Raw genomic sequence first — 24,198 nt, 5'->3', positions numbered from 1 at the left:
GTTTAGTTTCACCACTTCGTTGTTTAGTTTGGTGTGCTGTGTTTAGTTTCACCACTTCGTTGTTTAGTTTAAGTTTGGTGTGCTGTGTTTAGTTTCACCACTTCGTTGTTTAGTTTAAGTTTGGTGTGCTGTGTTTAGTTTCACCACTTCGTTGTTTAGTTTAAGTTTGGTGTGCTGTGTTTAGTTTCACCACTTCGTTGTTTAGTTTGGTGTGCTGTGTTTAGTTTCACCACTTCGTTGTTTAGTTTAAGTTTGGTGTGCTGTGTTTAGTTTCACCACTTCGTTGTTTAGTTTAAGTTTGGTGTGCTGTGTTTAGTTTCACCACTTCGTTGTTTAGTTTAAGTTTGTTGTGCTGTTGTTTAGTTAGTTTTTTTGTTTAGTTTCACAGTTTTGTTGTGCTGTGTTTAGTTTCACCACTTCGTTGTTTAGTTTAAGTTTGGTGTGCTGTTGTTTAGTTTCACTATTTTGTTTAGTTTCGTTGTGCTGTGTTGTTCAGTTTATTTGTGCTGTTTAGATAATTGCATTGTGCTATGTTGTTATTTTAGTTGGTGTTTTGAGTTTTTTCGCCTAATTTAGTTACATTGTGTTGTTATTTTGTTTCATTGTTCTGTGTAGTTTAGATTTGCTTCGTTGTGCTGTTCTGTTTGGTTGTGTGTTGTTTAGATGTTTGGTTTAGTTTTGCTTACTTCATTGTGCTGTATTGTTTAGATTTAGTTTAATTGTGCTGTTTGTTTGTTTTTTATAATTCAGGCTAGTAGTTTCACTCTGCTCTGTTTAGTTTAGTTTCATTGTGCGGTTTTGTTATTTATTTTAGATTCGTTGTGCTGTTATGTTTACTATAGTTCAGTTTAATGCAGTGATCATGCCACAATCTGCTTGTCCTCTTTGACATCTGAGTGCTTTGACATTTAAATACATGCAGCTTTCACATATTCCTCTTATCACACTTGGCAACTAGACATACTGTACTACACAGCAGGGTTTCTGAAAACAACTAAATTGGATTCATATCACGCTCCGCAGTGTGTGCCACATAGATGTTGGGTCTTCAGAGAGAGACTTATAAGCTAGGGTGATGTGGCAGCGTGTGAGTCATCTTTGTATTTAGTACATAAGTCTCAAACAGTGTCCAAATGTGCTTCATCATTGCGCTCTTGAGTGTGTGTGTGTGACTTGTCTCAAATTTCCATGTTTTTTCCCTATTTCGTTCCCTGATGTCTGGGTCATTATGTAGACACAGAACAATACTCCACTAGTCAAAGAGTTCCTGAAGCCCAGTGGATCTCATCACACTTCAGCTGCGTCTCAAGCCTCTTGCCTCACACTTTCAAACGCGAGTGTGAGAGAGTGAGATTGTCTGTTGATTGCTGTGGAAGTTTATGTGTCGGCCGAGGTAGTGATTATATCAATTTTCCTGAAATGCAGACAGGTATTTTTCTTGTCCTCTTGGTACGTTGCTAACTAGCGTCCACTGGAGTGCAGCTGTATGTTTTTGTCAGCTCTGTGACGTTGATTGACAGTTTAGCGGAGGAAGTGTCCCACTGAATGGCAGATTCGATCTCTCACCCTGATCTGCAATTTGTTTTTAATGGTTGCGGTCCTGTTGCTCCCGGCGTCGGCTCCCGTGATAAACAGCGATGTTTGTTTGCCATCGCTGTGGTTTGTTTTTTCTCCGTGTTTGGGCGTGAGCTCTGTCCATTCATTTACTAGATTACTGAGCCTCTGCCATCATTTCTTCAAAGTTTGATGATGCAAGTCACACTCGTTCTTGAAAACATGAGCATAATTGCCAGCTCAGTGATACTGCTTCCCTTTCCTTTTCCCTTGCTGGTCCACCTTAACTTCCTGGTGCTGCTCTTCCTCTTCTGTTTTACCTTTACTTCCTTTTCTTTCTTTTTTTACTTTTCATTTTATTCCATTTTCCCTTTCCCTTCCCTTCCTCTTCCTAGTGATCATCCTTTTCCCCTTCCTTTTCCTATTTGTTTTTCCTTTACTGCATTTTACTTTACATTTCCTTTACTGTATTTTACTTTACATTTCCTTTCTTTTTAGTTTTAGTTTTATTTTACATTTTCTTCCATCCTCCTTCCCTTTTCTTTTCCAATCTCTATTCTCTTTCACCTTCCTTTTCCATCAAATCATTCTCTTCCCCTTCTGTTTCCCATCTGTTTTTCCATTACTTCCTTTACTTTCTCATTTCCTTGCTTTTTCCTGTTCGTTCTTTCTTTCTTTCTTTCTTTCTTTCTTTCTTTCTTTCTTTCTTTCTTTCTTTCTTTCTTTCTTTCTTTCTTTGTCTGTACTTCATTTTCTCTCTATCTTTCATTGTTTCATTTGTTAATTTTTATCCTCCTTTTTAATTTTTCCATTAATAGTTTGCCTCACTCTTTGTTCATGTGTTTTTTTTCTTTCTTTCATTCATTTGTTTGCTTATTTGTTTGTTCTGTACGTTTTTTTAGTTCATAGGGGTAATTCATACATGTTCTTTCTTTATTTCTGTATTTTATTCATTATATCTTTCTTTTGTTTGTTCATTCATTCACTTGTTCTTTGTTTGTTTTTCCTTCTTTATCTGTCTTTTGTTTGTTTGTCATCTGTGTTTTAATATCTCTGATCTTTTTCTCATTTTTCTGTTCATTCACTCATTTTATTTTACAGTTTGTCTGTATATCTAGCATTTGGTCTTTCTTTCTAATTATTTTTATTTTTTTCTGTCTGTCTTTTCATGCCTGTTTGTCTGTTTCTTTGCTTGCTATTCTTCCCCTTTTCCTTTCCCCTGTTTTTCCTTTTGTTTTGTTTGGTTTAATTTTCTTCCTTGTTCCTTCCCTTTCCCTTTCCTCTCTGTTTTTCCTTTACTTCATTTTCCTTTACTTTGCATTTTATTTTTACCCTTAACTTTTCCTTTCATTCTCTTTCTCTTTCCTCTTCTTCCTCCTGTCCTTCTTCTCTTTCCCCTTTTCTTTTCCTTTTTAATCCTATTTTGTCCTCCTTTTCCACTTCCCTTCCTTTGTCCTTCCTTTCCCTTGAAGTTGTGCTTAGACCTACTAGTTGGTGTTTGTTTAAAACTTTAGAGGGTACACAAAGTACTCGTAACAAATCAATGTCAGTTTAAAGCAACTGTTGTCTCAGCATTATTTACTAAATATCAACAATGTCTTGAAGGTTTCCCAGCTGTCACGTCAGAGGTGTAGATTTTATGAGCTGTGGGTTTGTGTGCAATTCAATTTCACATTCAGCTCATGATCTTCTCAGTCTCCCTACTTCCTTGTTCCTCTCTCTCATCCTTTCACTACCAGACTCTCCATCTCTTTCAATTAAGAGCAAGCTCTCAGATCCCTCGCTGATACATCACAACAGACGCTAATACAAACATGTTATGTATTCATGCACTATCAGCGTGCAGCGTTTCCCTAGAGGACGTTTTTAACAATCTTAATGAACACGGGCTACTGATGAGTGTTTGTTAGACTCAAGCTTACGTTTCATCTATCTGAAAGTGTCTATTTATGTACAACAGGGTCTATTTTTGCATGGATGAGATAGAAAATAAGACTCAAATATTGTCACCTACTGATCTAGAGATGAATATCCACTCTGAAGTGTGTGTGTGTGTTCAGCCTGGTGTATTTGCTCACTTGCTGAATGGGAGTGAGAACAAACAGGCTGTATTTCTCTTCCTCTGCTGGATTCACCTTGGGAGCCTCGCACAGTAACATCAGTGGGAGATATAAAGGCTCTGATTGGGTCGTGGAGTAGTGATGTCAGGGCTGATAATAGAGTTAGAGGAGTGACACAGCAGCACTCACTTTACTGTTATCGAGGGGATTTGTGCTGCCCCTATTCTTTCTTTCTTTCTTTCTTTACTTGTTTAATTTGTTTGTTTTTCATTTTTGTATCTTTCATTTGTTCATTCTGACTCTTTCATCTTTCTTTCTTCTATGAATCTTTCGTTTGTTCATTCTGTCTGTTTTTTGTTCTTTCATTTGCTTGTTTCTTACTTTTTTGTATCTTTCATTTGTTTGTTTGTTCTGTGTATCTTTAGTTTTTTTATTTGTTTGTTTATTTAGTTTTTTATTTGTTTGTTTCTTTATTACTTTTTATATCTTTTGTTTGTTTCTTTTCTTTTTTTACTCATTCACTTTCAGTTTCATTTATTTCCATGTTTGTTCTGTGTGTTGTTACTCATTCTTTTTCTTTCTTTATTTCTGTCATTCACTCGTCTTTCTTGTACTTGGTCTTTTCTTGATCTGTAATTTATTTTCTTATTCTGTCTTTTGATCTTTAATATTTCTTTAGTTTTTTGTTACTTACTTTTTTGTTCATTTCCTTTGTTTCCTTTTTTTGTTTTTCTGTCATTTATTTGTTCGCTTCTTTTGCTCATTTAATTGTTCTGTATGTCTGTTTTTCTTTAGTCATTCTGTCTGCCTTTTATTTGTTTGCATTTATTCACTTATTTTTCCTCCTTTTGATGTCTGTCTTCCATTTCTGTCTGTTGTTTGTTTGCCAATTCGGTCTGTCTTGTTTTTAATTTGCTTTATCTTTCTCATTTTCACATTCTCTCTGGCATTTCTTAGGCTTCCTGCCAAATCTCACCAAAGGAAGTCTGGATGTGTCTATCTGTTCATAACAACAGAAAAAACTGTTAGCCATTTGTTTGTTTGTTTTACTGCTGCCAAATGCTTATTCAGCTTGCACAGCCCACACTCCAATTTCCAAATCCATTTATGTCTTTCTCTTTTTAGAGCCAGTGACATGTAACTCGAAAAATTTCATCTGCGCCAACGGAGAGTGCATCTCCTCACGCTTCCGATGCGACGGCGACTTCGACTGCACCGATAACTCTGACGAGGTTTCAAGAACCACATTCGTCAATCACACCATTAACACACATGGTTCATCTCATTCCTGTTAAAGTGCTGACATCCTGCACATGTGTTTTCAGAGAGGCTGTGAGAGCCACTGCTCAGAGGATCAGTTCCAGTGCCTGAATCATCTCTGTATCTCAGTCAAATGGCTCTGTGATGGACAGGAAGACTGCAAAACCGGGGAGGACGAGGCCAACTGCAGCCCTGCCAACACCGCCATGACAGGTTAGCTGCTTTCACACGCTCTTTAAATAATGCAAACGGATCCAGAGCCCATCAAAGCTGGTCCGAGACAGCTCCTATAATCACATGTCACCAAGAGGACATCTTTTATCCAAAGGGAATCACAGCTCTCCAACTATACAATAGAGACTGGAAATCTCTGCACGACCTCAAACCCTGTGACGCTGCCTTCATTTATAACCGCTAAGCCTCTACCGCTTAAAACTAACAGCAAAATGACCCCACATTTGTCATCCGCTGTTACCAAACCGCATTTAAATGTCACGCTAGGATTTTCGTCCCAGGGAACGCCGTGTTCCTCCCTCATCGTCAGTCCTTTGAGTCTAAGACTGCTGCTTAAGTACACTTAGTGCAAGTACCGTACACCTGCTAATACTCCAGCCCAGTTTATATTTTATAAGAGGTTGCTAGAAAGAAGTATGTATGTTTTTTTTTTTAAAGTGCCACCAGGACATCGACAGTACCTGTACCACTTTCACTGCAAAAATAAAAGGCAAAATATCTTCCTCTCATCTCCCTTTTCATGTCTTCTTGAGGAACAGATGGCAAATCCACTTACTCAAGATGGATTTTTAATATTCACATCCTCTATGGTATCAATAGCCAGATACGCTCCTCCCCAGAGCTTTCAACTCAAAATCAGATCTATTTAAGACAGAACCACAGCCTCCAGACATGTTGAGCTATATATACAGTAGTCAACATTTGAAGTGCATCAAAAAAGTTCATCAAAGTTGTCCAAAGACAAGAACGGGTATTGTTCAAAATTCATGTATAACTTTGATGAAAGGTTTTGATCTACCTCAAATGTTGACTACTGTATGTTATATAGTGTTGAGTTATGTTACTTTTGCTTTATTTTCTCACCTGGGCAGAGCTTGCTTGTTTGTTTTTTTAATAACAAAAAAAAAGTTCTATTTTTGGCAAATGTAAAAGCCCGTTGACACCAAAAGTGAAATGAATAAGCCTCGGGCTGAAGGAAATGCAAATTCACGCCAAATTAAAATGAACTTGCGTTATTTATTTGAAAAAGTAACTCAAATATTTTGTAGTGCAAAACAAAATGCGTTACTTTACTCGTTACTTTAAAAAGTAATCTGATTACGTATCTCACGTTACTTGTAATGTTACCCCACCACTGTGTGTGTGTGTGTGTGTGTGTGTGTGTGTGTGTGTGTGTATTCCTTTTTTAATTCATTAATTTATTCTAAAACTTCCATCTAAAGCTAAAGAAGTCAAGAATACTCAAGAACTCAGAATTATACATTTTCCAAACCTCAACTTCATCTGTTATTTTAACCCCAAGAGACTAGAAGTGTTTCTCTCTTTTTTTTTTTTTAAGTTGAGGTCTCCCTCCACTCTTTCTTGGCCCTCGTCGTGAATATTTCAGCGCGGTGTGCTGTGCACAGGGTACCTGAGTACATCCACGCCTGCAACCGCAGTGAATTATTCTGATCGTAAGGACCACTGGAGATGCATCCAGAAAGCTCTCACACTCTCTCCCCTTCTTTTGCTCTTTCCCTGCGACTCAAAGCAGGTCAGGGGAATTTTACCCTCCGATTAATATTAATGCGGCTGAAAACACTTCAAAAAGTGCAGCCAGAAATCTCTCACAACCTCTTACTGACCGAATCTGCAGCTCAGTTCATTTCAGACTATGCCGCTCCACAGCAGAGAGTCACGTGTGCGATACAGAAGCTTTCAAGGAACGTATTGTCCCAGGACATGTAGATTGACATGTCTTATTATAGATAGCATGGACTTGAGAGGATTCTTTGATAGAAGATTTTTTTTTGTGTTTCTATGCAGCTCGGCCTACGTCATGTGGTCAGAACGAGTATGTTTGCGTTGGAGGGGGCTGCGTGTCGGCTAGCCAGCGCTGTGATGGACAAAACGACTGTTCGGACGGATCTGATGAGGTCAGTGTGGTACACACACAGAATCTTCACAGACTGTTTCAGCTGTGTTGGTCAATACAGTGGAAGTCAATGGGGTCCAAAAAACGTTGAAGTCTCGTTGCACAAACTGAAATTAATTGAATAGATTTGTCATATTATTTTTGTGCGCACACAATTAAAACTAAGCTTTCAATTAATTAATGAATAAATGCTATTCATATAATATAATTTAAAATAATATTTTTTCATTATTATTATTATTAATAATAATAACATATTTTAAATAGTTTTTTGACTGTACAGTTACAAATAATCTTCAAGTTAGTTCATTATTTTCTACATGAATATAATATACTGTATATATAAAACGATGAATTATACATTTACATTTAAATTATTTACCATATTAATAATTTTTCATTGTAGACAGTTATAATCAATCTTAAAGTTAGTTAATTATTTTCTACATAATAATAATTATATGTATTATGATTGTATATTTAATTATATATTATATTATATTACATAATTATAATAATCTATATAAAATGATGAATTGTAATAATTATATTTTTTATTATATTTATTTAATTTTAATAGTAACAGTTATAGGTTAACATTTACATTAGTTAATTATTTTCTACATAATAGTAATTATAATAAATGTATTATATTTAATTATATAATTATAATAATAATCTATATAAAAAATAATTATAATACATATTATTATGATTATTAGTAGTATTATTAATAATAATCATAATAAAAATTAAATTAAATCCTCAAAGTTACAAACTTGCATGGTTTGGTTTTTACTAAAACATTAAATATGAGACATTTTCAGTGGTTTTCATCAATGCAATGGAAGTCAATGGGGTCCAAAATTATTAAGTTCTAAAAAAGAACCAAAAAGTAGCTTGGAATTAATCCAAATGATGACAAAGTGCTTATTTTTGATGACAAAAGGCTTATAATTCCCTTTAACTATGATGCAACGTTGCACAGCATTGCTCCATTGTTTCTTGGTGGTTCCAGGCTGCTTCCTCAAGACTACGGTCTCTTTTCTCAAGAGACTTTGGTTTAATTACACCCTTACTCATAATGCAGTGTCAACAGTTCAACGGAGTTTGCCTGTCCTAATAAGGACCATTAAACCAGACCTCTTTTTCAGAGGCCCCTAGAGAGCCAAGGCCGCATTTCTTCCATGCATTATATATATAAAGCAATTTCAGCTGTATGAAAAGATCAAAGGTCATTGCTAAAGAGGACGCGCCTTTTAATTCAGCCAATCATTCAGTTGTGTTATTGAAATAGTCGAGCCTGTGCCTTTGAGAAAAGTGTGTCTGTGTGTGTGTGTGAGAGCAGGTGGACTGCATTCTGGAGTGTAAGGAGGACGAGTTCCTGTGTCGTAATCGAGCACACTGTGTTCCCGCTCGCTGGAGGTGCGACAGGGTCTTCGACTGCCTAGATCAAAGTGACGAGGACAACTGTGACCAGGGTAACGCTCCTAAATCTGATAGTGGGCGGTGCATGTCCGACTCCCAGGATGCTTTGCACGGGATCAAGAATGTAAATGTTGAACCTAAGTGCTATTTGATGTATTTTTGAGGGAAGGGAAAAACTTATTAGTCTTGTAATGTTCAGTAACTTATATTTAATATGTTATTAGCTAGTATATAACAGGAAGTTTTTATTTATTTATTTATTTGCTTCAGTTAAGTTTCCACTACAACAAACATTATTTGTGTGAATGGACTTGTTTAAGTCTTGTTGTACAAACTTAAATAAATTGTGTGGAAGCTGATGATGATTATTATTAATTATTTTAATTATAATTTTTCAAATAATTTTTATTGCACACAGTTATAACTAAACTTTCAGCTAGTAAACCATTTATTACAAATAATTTATATAATATAATTAAAATGATAAATATTATTTCTAATAAAAAAAAAATCATCTGCATCATCATTTATCATCATCATCAATTAGCTGATTGTTCAATAAATAAAAATTAATTATATAAAATAAAATAATAAATATAATTATTTATGGTAATAATAATGATACTTTTTCAAATTATTTTGAGTGTTCAGTTATAACTAACTTTTCAGCTAGTTAATTATTTAATAAATACAATTTATATAACACAATTTAAAAAAATCATATCATTATAAATGAACAATTAATTAAATGTCAAATTATGTTTGTATATAGTTATTTTCATTTCAGTGAATAATATATATGATTTAAAATGATTAAAAATAACATATCACTATTTATTTTTCAATTTTCAATTTTTTGAGTGTACACAGTTTTAACTAAACATTAATTTACATAATTATGTTCTTATTTTAATAAATAGTCTAAAACAATTAAATATTAAAAATATGATTGATTGAGTGATGTACTAAAGTTTTTTTTTTCTTTCTTTCTTTTTTTTTTTTTTTTGGTAACTTTATGAACACATTTGATGGAGAACCACAAATAAGCATATAAATAAATTGGTACAAATTAAACCTAAGGAATGAATTCATTCACTCAATCATTCACTATGACATCCCTAAATAAAGTCATGACCATTTACCATAAAAAAAAATAAAATAAAAAAAAAAGCAATATAAGTGTTCATTTCTGATGTTTCCATTTTTACTACAGACCTACAGTATATGTTTGTGTATGCATTACGTGTCTGCAACTGCCATGTATTGTGTAAATAGTAAGTAAACTAAATGTAACTTTTACATCAGCCGTAAATCCTCAATTCAGCCGAACAAGCCCAGTGACAGACGTGTGACTGACTGACATATTTATGCCGATGCCTTTAAATATCAGTTTCAACCCATGAAAGACTTGAGGGATTTTCGTCCCTCATCTCAAGAATACATTACGGCGGATCAGCCGAGCCGTGTGCGGCGCAGCACGGGAAGAACAAAATCCCCAGCCTCACGAGAGAAGTCATTTCCCCAATATTTGTGAAAATTGGCGAGGATGAAAGGTTCCGTGTTGCCACTTGATATCTGACAAGCGAGTACATGAAAGGCCTAATTTCAGTGTTTTGAAAAATTGCGGTTGTTGATATTGTTGTGAAGACAACGCCAGCCGTCATGCACCTGCGGCTCTTTAGAAGTGTTTGCATCAAAGATAGAGTCCTGCTTCTAAACGCCATGTTTATTTATTTGCCGTTTTCAGTCTCCTGAACATCTTTGTGGTTTCTAGTTTGTGTTTCTTTCAGATGGCCTTAAATCAATGGATGTGTATTGACTTCTGCCTTTGATCTTTTCCGCGTTACACAGTCTCGACACTGATGCGGGTTTGCTTTTAATGCTCGAGAAGATCTGGAAAGATCCTTTGTTTTTCTCTTGCTCCCTGTTGAACTTAATTAATAGATTGAATTACTTCAATTAGATTAATTGAAACTTAATTAAGCATTAAATAAACATACATTTACTAAAAATGGGTTTTGTTTTTGTTTTTCCATTCGTTTGGTCTCTGTTCTACTTATTTCATACAAAATTAAATAAAACAAAACATTGCAAACAAATTATATTATATGATTAAGTTGAAAAGGACGAAGGGTGAAATAAAAGACAATTTTATTATAATTTATTTTTCTTTAAAATATTTACTTATATTTTATTTATTTGTTAGTTTATTTTATTTATTTATAAGTTTATTGGTGTAGTTTTTTTCGTGAAAGTCTTTTAGTATTTTCATTGTTCGTTCTTTTCATTGTGTTGGGCATAATTGAAAAATAAAGGACAATTCTATTTAATTTTCTTTGATTCATTCATTTGATTATTTGGGCGTTCGGTTATCTCTATCTATCTATCCATCCATCCATCCATCCATCCATCCATCCATCCATCCATCCATCCATCCATACATCCATACATCCATACATCCATACATCCATACATACATACATACATCCATAAATAATATGATTATTTTCTTTGTAGGGTATCAAATTAGAAAAGCAAATTTTCTTTGATTTATTTCTTTAGTAATTTATTCATATACAAAAATAAAATTTTAATTTATTTGTGTGTGTGTGTGTATATATATATATAATTTATTATTTTTATTTTTGTTGTGCTTTTTTCCCCCATCATTCAAGTTTTTATGTGCACTTCCAATTTAACTTTAGCTTTAAGTGCACTTGTTTGTGAGACTTGCATTTGCACCCTTGCGTCCTGCATTGGTCCAGTGTCGGGGCGTCGTGTTTTATTCAGGGAAACTTTGTGATATTAATGTCCATTTCTGTCAAACACATACTAGAAACCTCTCTGGCTCAGAGCTGATGACAAAGAAAGAGGGATCAGGGTGAGAAAAGCAGGATGTATTTTCAAAAAAAGCAACGCTCTTAGTCTGGCAGGCTCTTTAAGCTGGTATAAAACATGCTCTCTGAGCTGACATCCAAACTTAGGTCTTTAAACACCACAAAAACTGATCTCAGGTCATTTTATAGGATACAATCATCCATATTTTCCCTGGCTGATGCTTTTGCTTTGACAGTCTCCATAATGCTTGTGCTTCACTGTACCTGAGGACTAAATGGGCTCCATAAATTTCATCATCAGGGTTTATAGAATGCTTTGTCGCTTGTTGGAAAGGGAAGTCAAAGTGCCTTTTCAGCTGCTGATGATTAAAAGCGTCTCAATGCCAGCTGGGGTTTATTTATTTAAAAAAAAAAAAAATTGCTTTTAGATGTTTGCTTTACAAACAGTTTGAATGGTTAGGCATCTTATAGAAATCTATATGAATGCACAAAGTGCTCGCGACACAAACCAAATGAATTTCTTAGCAAAAATTCAGCCTGTAAAAATTACATGTGAACCCGTTCATTTCAATATTTAATTGTAGATTTAATTCATATTTATTTTAAAACCATCAAAATGCTCAAAGATTGTACTTGTGAGGGAATGTGGAAGGTTGCTGATAAGAAACAGTTCAATTGCTTTCACAAGTCATATAAAATAGATACACTTTCCCTGAATAGGGTTCAAATGAGTGTCCCATTGCTTTTTTGAAAGCAGTATGGGCACAAATCTCTGTTCTTTGAAGTGAGAATTATTATATATCTTACATAGCATGAAAAATAATGTTAAACGAATTGAATGCCGATAGAATTGCAAAAACCAATATGCAACATAATTTGCATACTGTCTACAGCATGGCGATTTGTTCATCTCTGTCAATTTTTACACTCATTGTAGTGTTAAAATATGTCCTCTACCTCAAGTCAAAGCCTTTTTGTTTGCAGGGTCGTTGGCTTGTCGCTCAGACGAGTTTGTTTGCAACAACACGCTGTGTAAGCTGATGGTCTGGCTCTGTGATGGTGAGGATGACTGCGGCGACAACTCTGATGAAGATTCACACATGTGTGGTATGTCTTTGAATAATTAGCTTGGTATTATTCATTTGTTTTTATTTCTGTGTGTATGTTTTGGTTTATTCAGTTTGGTTTTGATTGTTTGTTTTTATTTCGTATTGCATTTGTGTTTAGATTTATTTACTAATTTATTTTGGTTATTTTTATGTGGTTTGATGTTTTTTATTTTGTTAATTTGTCCGTGTGTTTTTGGTTTGTTTGGTGTTTTCTTTTCATTTTGTTTTGTTAATTTTTGTGTATTGTATTTTGTTTTGATTTATTAACTTATTTAGTTTTGATTACTTTATTTAGTTTTATTTAGTTGATTTATTTGATTTATAAATTATTTGTTTAAATTTTTCTATGTATTTATTTGGTAACACTTTACAATAAGGTTCTATTTTTTAACATGAACTATATTAGTTAACATTAGCTAAATCATTTATTACTTTAGTGGATTTTAATGTCAGTCTTGTTCATGCATATTTAAAATCTGATTATATTATTTTATTGACCTGAGCTGTATGGACTAACTCGTAAGAGTTGTATTTTTATTAACTAACTGAAACAAAGATGAATAAATACTGTAACATATGTATTACTCATTGTTAGTTATGTAAGGGATAATGTAGAACGAGGCGGTTGTTATAGCGAATATAACCCCGACAGGCTGATCGGGACCCCAACGCGAAGCGGATTATTACATGGCTTATTACATGGCTACCCACCAAATAAATCAATAATTTGACACAAAATATTGATTTAAAAAGGAGTTTATTGATTTAAAAACGATTGTATTGCTTCCGCTAAAGAAAATAGTCCGTTCCGTCTCTACGTTTAGAATCCTGCGTCCATAGCAACGCTCTGTTTTTCATGGCAACGGTGTGTTATACTTCGCAGCGGTCTGTTATCAAGAAATAACAGACCGCATTCTACACTGGAATTCAACCAAGCCATGCAATAATGTCAGTTAATGCATTAAGTAACATTTACTAATGGAACCTTATTGTAAATTGTTACCATTTATTTAAATATTATCAATTTATTTATAATTTTTACTTTTATTTATTTTTCTGTTTTTTCTACATGCGATTAATTTCCCATTGAAGTTACACAACAGTTAGTTTGTTCATTCGTTAATTTATTCAGTCATTAAAATAAATTAAAGTGAATTAATTTACGCAAAAAATTATTTACGTTTTGTCCGCTTAAATAAATAAATGTGGGAAAATAATAATAATAATACAAATAATATATATCGTCGCTGTCGGGCGGAATCCTCGTATCTCCAAAACCATTATTTTTCAGGAAATTAAAAAAACTGCATATTTTTTGAGTTATTAAACATTGTATCGTTAAAGTTGGTAATATACCTTATATTGCTATCATATACTGTTGTATACCAACATTAACACAACATTTCCCTAAAATAATGTTTAATCGGAGATACGAGATTTATGACTTGGGAGCGGGGAGATACGAGTTTACGCTGTCATTGATTAGAATGGAACGGACATAGACGGTGCTGCTGCTGCCAGCAGTGTTTATCAAAGTCTGCGGTCGCGTTCAGCCTTTTGATTAGAGATAAGGCTTTAAGAGCTATTCAAATCTAATGATTGTGGTTACATACATCTTCCTAAACTCCATTTTAAACGTTTAAGAGATATGAGTGATGCAATACCAAAATATTAGGCTGTCTAAAATAGGCGGAAATTAATATCTGCACGCAAACAAAATCGGCGGTCGCGTTGAGCCTTTTGACAAGAGAAAAGGCTTCAATAGTTCACCAAAGCTAACGACCGTGGTTACATACATCTTCCTAAACTCCATTTTAAAGGTTTAAGAGCTATAAGTGAAGCAGAACAAAAAATGATGAGCTGACTAACGTCTAATAGGTGGAAATTTGCCTAATCTGCACGCAAATTTACCTCCGTGGCTCACGGGCTTCCTTCTGCACCGAAGCATTACAGCTATCGATTTTTAACAAAACAAGCCAACTAAAATGTATCTAACCTAACTATTTTCACTCGTTATTGTCTAAAAAACAGACAGAGTTATGCAAAAATAGGCTTAACTTACTGGCGCCAGTAGACAGACCCTTTTTCTCCCATAAATAAAACCTGCTACTTGGGGTATTTTACATGCACAGTGCCAACTTCGAGTCAGTAAAATAATAATAAAAACAATCATTTAAAGCTGGTATCCAAAACTTTTAATTCAATTCAAGTATAATATTAGATACATTTTAAAACTTCAATGCACAAGTATAATAAGCCTAATAATAAGCCTAGTAATACGTAGACATTTAAAATGCATCAATAACTGATATCATAGTTTGACACAGATAAAATCAGAGTTAAGGCTTGCTTTACGTGTTGCTCGACGAGGGTTTCTTAATCGTTGCGAGTTTCAATCCTGAGGAGACAAAATGCCGCGAGGCTCCCGCCCGCCGTGGAGTGAAGAAGAGGTGGAGTTACGAGGATTCTCAGACAGTTGAAGTGTCCAATGGAGTTACGAGATTTGCTCTCAAGCTATTTTCAACAGTTTAGATTGGTTAATAATTTGTAAAAATAACAGAACCACGTGGGGACTGACCAATAGCATCGATTTGTGAAAAAATATGAAATTGACCAAATTTGGACATACGAGGTTTCCGCCCGACAGCGACGATATATATCTTTTTTTTTTTTTTTTTTTTTTTTGGGGACTTCGGTGTGCAAGTCAGCTCAGAAGGTTTCTCATAAGTGTGTACTTGATGTGCCCTTGAATCGTAAAATAAAATGTTAGAACTCTCACAAAAAAACAGCTGAAAATCAATATCGGCTGTTTGGACCATCCTGAACTCACATTAAACCTTAAACTGTACTTATGAACTGTAGTAAACAACAATTTTCTTCTTTTTTTTTTTGCTGAAAATGTTTTTCCTGTAGAACTGACAGTAAAATGTCTGAAAAATTGCTCTTTTGGACCACTTTTCAAACACTTCTTCCACATTTGAAATGGTACAAGCCACAAAAAAAGCAAATCACTTCTCTGAGGAAAACGAGGTTATGATTACTCTGTGTGTGTGTGTGTGTGTGTGTGTGTGTGTGTGTGTGTGTGTGTGTGTGTGTGTGTGTGTGTGTGTGTGTGTGTGTGTGTGTGTGTGTGTGTGTGTGTGTGTGGCCCCGCAGGAAAGTTGCCATGTCCCCCAAACAGGCCGTTCCGCTGTAGGAATGACAGAGTGTGTCTGCGGACTGAACAAATCTGCAACGGGGCGAATGACTGCGGCGACAATTCTGATGAAGACGACTGTGGTGAGTAGGCAACTTCACTTCCTCTATTTCAATCTATTTCCTTCTCTAAACGATCTCTCTTTCTTTCTTTTCTCTAGTGTTTGTGGTCAAAAGGCCGAGGCCGTGTGGAAAGTCTGAATTCTCCTGTGCCAATCACCGCTGCATCCCGGCCGATCTGCAGTGCAACTTCTTCGACGATTGTGAAGATGGCGGTTCGGATGAGCGCGACTGCAAGGCATGTAAGTGTACTTCCTTCCATAATCCTTCATCCATCGCATTTTCTGCTTCTGCGCTTCTCAGTTTGTGGCGTAAAACGTACTCGGTTACTAACGTAACCTCGGTTCTCTCTAGAGAGGAAACGAGTACTGCGTAAATCTTACGCTAGGGGAAATCTCTTTTCCGCGAGATACTGAAGCCAAAAAATTATCCTTAATTTTGAAATAATGTAAAACGCGTTGCGGCAGCATGCAGACAATAGGCGAGACAGCTCGCGCGCCTATTGGCTGCCCTGCGGCAACTGCAGCAGCCTATCGATAAGGCCCTATCGTGACGTCATCACCAATGGGGGCGCTTCGCGCCCCATACGTCACGTCCCGCCGAAACGGGCGTGGCCTGGGGCTATAAATATAGCATCGAAAGGCTAGCTTACCGGTTTTTCATCGCCGGAGCGAACCGGAGCGTGCGCAGGCACGGCAAGATACGCAGTACTCGTTTCCTCTCTAGAGAGAACCGAGGTTACGTTAGTAACCGAGTACGTTCTCTTACGAGAGGTACTCTCGTACTGCGTAAATCTTACGCTAGGGGAAACAGTGTAAAACGCCGTGCATGCTATGATCCAGCACCAAAGTCCCAAGGGCAGGTGCCCGGGCTCATGTAGTACATGATCATAAGTGACTCACAGAGAGCCCAGGAAGAGTGGCTAGAATAGCATCATTCCTGTAATGCAGCATCCTATAAGAACAGTTATAGTGATGGTATTTACTCAGTCAGGGCGACCCCGGCCTGGACTGATGAATATAGTGGGTCTTACACATTGCCCATAGAGCTGCGCGATCTAAACGAGCGTTGCTCGCGCTATTTCGGTATTCTGGGCCGGACGTACTCGGGGCAGACAGTACCGATTTTTAGACTGAAAGCAGCTTAGCTTGCAGAGCGGGAACCTCTAGGTTATAAAACCTTATAAATGTAGACGGGGAGGCCCAGCCTGCCGCCATACAGATATCTTGCAAGGCAATCCCACTAGACCAAGCCCACGACGAGGCCACGCCTCTCGTGGAGTGCGCTCTGACACCTAATGGGCACTGCAAGCCCTTAGAGGTGTAAGCCAGCGCTATAGCATCGACTATCCATCTGGATAGGCTCTGTTTCGAAACGGCGAGTCCCTTAGAACGTCCGTAGAGTGAAACAAAGAGCTGCTCCGTCTGTCTGAAAACAGACGTGCGGGACACATAAGCCCTTAGCGCCCTGACTGGGCAAAGGAAGCTGGCGTCCTTCTCCTCGTTAGAGACCGGCGGGGCAGACAGGGAAATTACCTGGGCCCTGAACGGTGTATTGAGGGATTTAGGGACGTACCCGTGCCTTGGTTTGAGTATGACTTTCGAGTCATTTGGCCCAAACTCCATACACGTCGCGCTCACTGAGAGCGCTTGTAAGTCCCCTATGCGCTTCACTGAAGCGAGAGCCAGAAGAAACACCGTTTTGAAAGACAAGTGTTTGATATCTACTGACTGGATAGGCTCAAATGGAGCACCCTTCATGGCCTCCAAGACCGTAGAAAGGTCCCATATGGGGACTGAGGGAGGTCTGGGAGGATTTAACCTCTTAGCTCCTCTAAGGAACCGAATGACCAGATCGTTCCTTCCTAGTGACTGACCAAGCGTTGGTTTGGAAAACGCTGCTATAGCCGCCACATAGACTTTGAGCGTGGATGGGGCTCTGCCTTCATCCAGTAGCTCTTGTAGGAAGGAGAGAACCTCTGTCACTCCACAGTCCAGGGGTGAAAAGCCGCGTGCTGTGCACCAGCTGGAGAACACTGACCATTTTGAGGAATAGAGCCGTCTCGTAGAGGGAGCTCTAGCCTGCATGATCGTGTTTAACACTCCCTCTGGGATATCAGAGGGTACCCGTTGATGGCCCACGCATGTAGGGACCAAAGCTCCGGGCGAGGATGCCAGATCGAGCCCCTGGCTTGAGAGAGGAGGTCCCTCCTCACTGGTATTGGCCATGGGGCAGTGCTCGTCAGCTGCATAAGAACTGGGAACCAAGCCTGGTTCTTCCAGAACGGAGCAACCAGTAACACTGAGCATCTGCTTTCCCTGATCCGCTCTAATACCTGAGGTAGGAGCGTGATGGGGGGAAAGGCATAGAGCGGGCAGCGGGGCCAGACGTGGGCCAGCGCATCCCTGCTCTTTGAGAAAAATTCCGGGCAGTGAGCGTTTTCTTGAGACGCAAACAGGTCTATCTTTGCTCTGCCGAATGTCTGCCACAGCAGTTGGACTGTCTGCGGATGCAGTGACCATTCTCCTGCTGGAACATTGTTCCTGGACAGTCTGTCTGGTCCCACATTCAGGTGGCCAGGCACATGCGCTGCTCTGAGCGAGCGCAAATTGTGCTGAGCCCATACCAGGAGGCGTTTCGCTAACCTGTATAGGTTTCGGGATGTGATGCCTCCCTGGCGATTTATGTAGGCTACCACTGACATGTTGTCCGAGCGGACCAAGACGTGGTGTCCTGCTATTTGGGGACGAAAGCGCCTCAGCGCGTTGTCGACTGCCATCATTTCCAGGCAGTTTATGTGCAGAAGCTTTTCCCGTTCTGACCACTGGCCGAAAAACGGTCTGCCCTCGAGCAGTGCTCCCCATCCCGAGGTGGAGGCGTCCATGGACACCACCTTCACACTCGAGGAAGTCCCCAGGCTTACACCTGACTGGTACCAGTCGGTCGCTCTCCAGGGTATCAGTGCTGAGACGCATTTCTGATCGACCTTGAGACGAAAGAGACCTGAAGTCCATGCTCGACGCGGTACTCGCGCTTGTAGCCAGAACTGCAGTGGGCGCATGCGAAGCAGACCCAGCTGGAGAACTGTGGATGCTGCTGCCATGAGACCGAGCATCCTTTGAAACTTCTTTAGCGGGACTATAGTGCCGCGGCGGAAGGTTTCTGTCATGCGCTGAATAGTCAATCTGCGCTGTAGCGATATTTGAGCTGTCATTGACAGCGAGTCCAGTTCTGTGCCCAGAAAAGATATTCTCTGACTGGGAGACAGTGAACTTTTCGCCCAGTTGACTTTGAGACCCAGATTCTCGAGATGTTCGAGTAAAATGGTTCTGTGTTCTATGAGCTCCGTATGTGACTGAGCTAGAACCAGCCAATCGTCCAAGTAGTTCAAAACTCGCATTCCCCGAAGTTTCAGGGGAGCGAGGGCTGCGTCCATGCACTTCGTGAATGTACGGGGTGCTAGGGACAGGCCAAACGGTAGGACTGTGTATTGATAAGCCTGGCCCTCGAAGGCGAATCTCAAAAATCGCCTGTGACGTGACGCTATTTGTATTTGGAAATACGCGTCTTTCAGATCTATTGACACAAACCAGTCCCCGTGGCGAATTTGCGCGAGGATTTTCTTGGTTGTGAGCATTCTGAACCGGCGTTTTGAAAGCGCTACGTTCAGTTGTCTTAGATCTAGAATGGGTCTGAGACCCCCGTCTTTTTTCGGAACCAGAAAATATCTGCTGTATAGCCCCCCTTCGCTCTGAGCTTGAGATAAAGGCTCTATTGCCCCTTTGCTCAACAGTTTCGCAATTTCGGTACGAAGTACACTTGCTACTTCCTTTTCTACCGTGGTTTCGACTCGCACCGCACAACGGCGGGGACGTCGAGCGAACTGTAGCGAATAGCCTCTTTCTATAATGTTCAGCACCCATTCTGATACACCGGGAAGCTTTGCCCACGCATGTGCATGCATAGCTAAGGGTTGAATGAGATCGGAGCTCTGGTCGTGACATAGTGGCGACCGGGGAGCTTCGGTATGCTGTATTATAGACACCGCATTTGCAGCGCTCGAGGCGGGGAGTGTTTTGATCACAGCGGGCGGTTCGCCCGCGCTCGGCTCTCTCACGGCAGGTAGCTGAGAGACGGCGAGCGTGGGGGAAACCGAGGGATTCGTCATGTCTGTGAGTGAATGTGGGCGCAGGACAGCGGGCACATTTGCACTGAAAACACCATCGACCTGAGTCGGTTGTATGTGTGTTGGTTTCGTTTTTACAGAAACCGAGAGACATGCAGCGTGTAGTGTTTGTGGGCACTGGGACGTGGGCACGTTCACTACATTCTGTGCGCAATCGACATGAGTCGATTTTATGTGCGCGAGCCCTGTGGGGCGGGCTGTGTCTGTGTGTAGGAATGGGCACTGGGCAGTGGGCATTTTTACTACACTCATAACACCGTCGGCCGTGGCCGGAATACCAGAAAATACGCTCTTTACAGGATTTATCTGGGTCGCCGTGAAAACGGCGTTTGTGTACAGGCAAGCGGGTAATGTAACCGACTTGTTTACTGTAGAGTACACTGGAACAGTCGCATGTAATGGAACTGGACGAGCGGGAAGTTTTGGTGGAAACCCGGCCGCAGCGGGGCTTGAACACCGTCGTTTTCCTAAGCTGGCTAGGAAGGCTTTGAGGCCTCGGGCTTCATCTCAACCTTTGGCCGAGTCCCACGCTGTGGGGGGCGGCGGCCTGCAGAGCGAGAGCGTGGTCTCTGGTCCCGGGCCTGTCGACGCTGTGAAGCGGCGGCGGGGGGCGGTGGCTGCGAGCTGCGAGCAGACGGCTGTTTAGAGCGGCCTGATGCGGAGCTAGAGCGCTTTGGCAAAAAGTGCTTCATGGCCTGCGACGTCTTTTGTACCTCAGCGAATCTGTCCGCGAAATCTTTGACGGACGATCCAAAGAGGCCAGTAGCAGAAACGGGGGCGTCGAGGAACACAGAGCGCTCCGAGTCCGGCATTTCTGAAAGCGTCAGCCAGAGGTGTCTCTCAGCAACGGTGAGAGAGGCCATGTTCCGCCCTATGGCCTGTGCAGCGGATTTCGTAGCGCGGAGAGCGAGGTCCGTAGCGCTCCTTAAATCCGCCACGTTGACTGCTTCCGTGCCTTCCTCGTCCAGCTTTCGGAGAAGGTTAGCTTGGAAGATCTGGAGAGTGGCCATAGTGTGTAGCGCTGATGCAGCCTGCCCAGCGGCGGTGTAAGCGCGACTGTGCAGGGTGGAAGTAGCGCGGCAGGCTTTTGAAGGTAGCGCCGTCTTAGTCCGCCGTCCAGCAGAGGGCGGGCAAAGATGGGCTGCTACTGCCTCCTCCACTAGAGGGAGAGCGAGGTATCCTCTGTCTTTGGCACCGTCCACCACGGAGAATGCCGCCGAAGCAGAGGAACGTAGCCTGGCTGAAAAAGGGGCGCTCCAAGACTTTGCCAGTTCTTCATGAAGCTCAGGAAGAAACGGGGCGGGTCTTGAGGGCGTGGAAACGCGGTCCCCTTGCAGAAAACAGCCGTCCAGACGGTTGCGTGTAGGCTCGGCGGGCGCGGACCACTCGAGGCCGAGGCTCTCTGTGGCCTGTGTGAGCAGACGCATCAGCTCAGCTTCAATGCTGGCCCGTTTTCCTGACGACTCGCGGGCAGAAGAAGGGGCGAGGTCCACAGAGCTCGCCCAATCCTCGCTGTCCGAAGCCAGGATAGAGCAGTTGTCCTCCTCGAAAACTGCCGCTTCTTCCTTGTCATCTCCGGCGGAAGCGGCGGCCAGCGGCGGCCACTGTCCGGGAGTGAGAGACTCGAGAGAAGCAGACGGCGAAGCTGGCAGGCGCACCGGCGAGCTTTTCTCGGTGGGAGGCTCAGGGATCCGCTGAGCACGGCGCTTTTTACGGCGCGGCGTCGAAGCGGGAGGTGCAGGCTCGTGGAAAGTTGCCATGCGAGTCCTCAGAGTCGCCATAGGCATAAGCTCGCAGTGAGGGCATCCGCCGTCAGCGAGCGCTAGAGCCGCATGTCCTTCACCCAGGCAGGAAACGCAGATGACATGGCGGTCCCCGTCGCTGAGTGGGGCTCGGCACGAGCCACAGGATGGACGAGACATCTTGAAAAAGACGCTCTGCTCTTTTAGAGAAGGAGTGTGAGTCGCGGCGGCGAACACACACAATGCAATAAAAGGATATAACGCCGGATAGCGTAGCAGGAACGGTGGTTGAAGGCGGCGCGGCCAGCGACTCCAGGTACCGAACTCGTCCCGCTGAAATGCTGTTTCCACGGCGCGGCTTCTTCTCTCTGGATCCAGCGATGCGTGAGCTCTGCTGAAGAGATGAAAAATCGGTAAGCTAGCCTTTCGATGCTATATTTATAGCCCCAGGCCACGCCCGTTTCGGCGGGACGTGACGTATGGGGCGCGAAGCGCCCCCATTGGTGATGACGTCACGATAGGGCCTTATCGATAGGCTGCTGCAGTTGCCGCAGGGCAGCCAATAGGCGCGCGAGCTGTCTCGCCTATGTCTGCATGCTGCCGCAACGCGTTTTACATTATTTCAAAATTAAGGATAATTTTTTGGCTTCAGTATCTCGCGGAAAAGAGATTTCCCCTAGCGTAAGATTTACGCAGTACGAGAGTACCTCTCGTAAGAGAACCATTACAGTGTGTCTCATTTTGTCCCTTTTGGGTCACAGATTCCGTAGATGGTGCATGTCGAGGACGGACGGACGTGTGCGGAGACGACGCTTTCTGCAACCATACCAAAACACCTTCCATCTGCCAATGCAAAGACGGCTTTCAGAGGAATCAGAAGACCAAGCAATGTGAAGGTAGAGAATTTGTACAAAAAATAGACAATAGTACAAAAAAAGAAAAATTTTATGTCTCTGAATATTAGGATTTATTGTCATCATTCATTCAGAACCCACGTTATTACTTTATTGATATAAAGCAGGGTTTTTAAACTGTGGCACCAGTGGGACGCAACACAACTTTCAAATTTACTTACATTATTTATATTTTTAAATGAATAAATAATATTTATTATGAATGTTTATATTGTAATAATAATAAAAACAAATGTTATTATTAATAAATCTCATTTATTATTTATTCATTTTATTTAAATATTGTATACTAATAAGATTTATTTTATTATGTATTTTTAAATTATATATATATATATATATATATATATATATATATATATATATATATATATATATATATATGTGTGTTTTTTTTTTTTTTTTCTAAAAAGCAAAAATTTAAATAAATAGTTCTTGGCCTGAAATGTTTTAGAACCGCTGTTATTGATCAAACCGAAGAAGGTACATCAACATTTACAACTCCCTTTTAAAGTTGAATTCAGTGTAACTCTGTGGCTGAAGAGGTTTTTACTTTGATGCTGCAATATATTGATATTTGCAGAGCATTTTGAAGTTTGGAGTGATTAATAATGGGTCAATTTTCTTTTTCACAACAAGGTTCTTAAGGTTCAAAGATTTGAAGTGTAGTGACTTTTGCACTTGGCTTTTAAACAAGTTAAAACCCTTAATTTACTATAGAATAAATCATACAATAAAAGCCTTACATATGTTAACATCCATTGATTTATTAGTTATAAACTAATGCACTACTTGAAAAATGTGCTGGTACAATTTTTCTTTAAAATAAATGACATTTGGTTTGGTATTTTGTAAAGACACAGTGCTTAAGTGTCCATATAGTTGCCCCTAGCTCATCCCCAGTAGTTACTTGTCTTTTGTACAAACCCCACAATGCGAAAGTCTCTTTGTATTCAGTTCCAGCGCTGGCGTTAAACTGTTGGTGGTATGTCAGCGGTCGCTTCAGGGTCAACTCACTGAGAATAACAAGAACTCCAGAAATCAGCAGGCGCTGAACGCAGATAGCCAAGCTTCAGCTCAAATCCCAAACAGGGTGACATCCCTGCAGCATTGTTAAAAATGTCACTGGAGAGTGTGTGGGAGAGGCTGATGGATGGATGCGTTCATCTTTCTTTCTCTCCTCAGAGGTGAACGAGTGTCTGCAGTTTGGAACCTGCTCACAGTATTGCACCAACACGAAGGGCACGTACAAGTGCACTTGTGACCGAAACTTTAAGGAGATTGATGGTGAATGCATCACTAAGGGTAAAAATGATTATTGTGTAATACAAATAGACAGCAAAAGGATTCAGTGTTATGACATTCTGTTCCATTTTTAGATAAATAAACAGTGTTATGTTCTGGTTTAAAGCTAACATTTAATGCTTTTGGTACTTTTCTAGTTTGTCTTTATTTAGTCTTTATTTGTATTTCTTTTTTTGGTATATTTGTTTTGTTTCACTATTTTCATTTGCTTTATTTATTTTGTTTTGTTAGACTTTTACATTTTGTTGCTTGTTTTTTGTCTTTGTCTGGTTGGTTTTGCTCTTTTTGTTGTTTAACTTTTTGTTTGATTTATTTTTGCTTTTTTTTGTTTTGTTTTTTGTTTGATATGGTTTTAGTTTTGTTTTGTCTTTTTGTTCGGTTTTGTTTTTCTTTTATATT

General features: G+C 39.9%; 1 protein-coding gene across 2 annotated transcripts in view; it reads left to right on the top strand.

The window, feature by feature from the left end:
• Positions 1 to 24,198, top strand: part of lrp1ba (low density lipoprotein receptor-related protein 1Ba) — a 259,135-nt gene that overhangs the window by 207,760 nt on the left and 27,177 nt on the right. For both annotated transcript variants that reach the window (XM_082138205.1, XM_082138204.1), the window contains 9 exons: positions 4,740 to 4,846; positions 4,940 to 5,087; positions 6,915 to 7,024; positions 8,372 to 8,504; positions 12,273 to 12,395; positions 15,554 to 15,676; positions 15,754 to 15,894; positions 22,342 to 22,476; positions 23,680 to 23,799. In XM_082138205.1, the coding sequence (XP_081994331.1) occupies positions 4,740 to 4,846; positions 4,940 to 5,087; positions 6,915 to 7,024; positions 8,372 to 8,504; positions 12,273 to 12,395; positions 15,554 to 15,676; positions 15,754 to 15,894; positions 22,342 to 22,476; positions 23,680 to 23,799 (1,140 nt within the window). The remainder of the gene's footprint in view (positions 1 to 4,739; positions 4,847 to 4,939; positions 5,088 to 6,914; positions 7,025 to 8,371; positions 8,505 to 12,272; positions 12,396 to 15,553; positions 15,677 to 15,753; positions 15,895 to 22,341; positions 22,477 to 23,679; positions 23,800 to 24,198) is intronic.

Source organism: Leuciscus leuciscus (assembly GCF_965113295.1).
Source record: "Leuciscus leuciscus genome assembly, chromosome: 15".
In the NCBI taxonomy this organism is placed as follows: domain Eukaryota; kingdom Metazoa; phylum Chordata; class Actinopteri; order Cypriniformes; family Leuciscidae; genus Leuciscus; species Leuciscus leuciscus.
The sequence above is the reverse complement of the archived record's forward strand: the minus strand, read 5'-3'. Positions and strand labels throughout refer to the sequence as shown.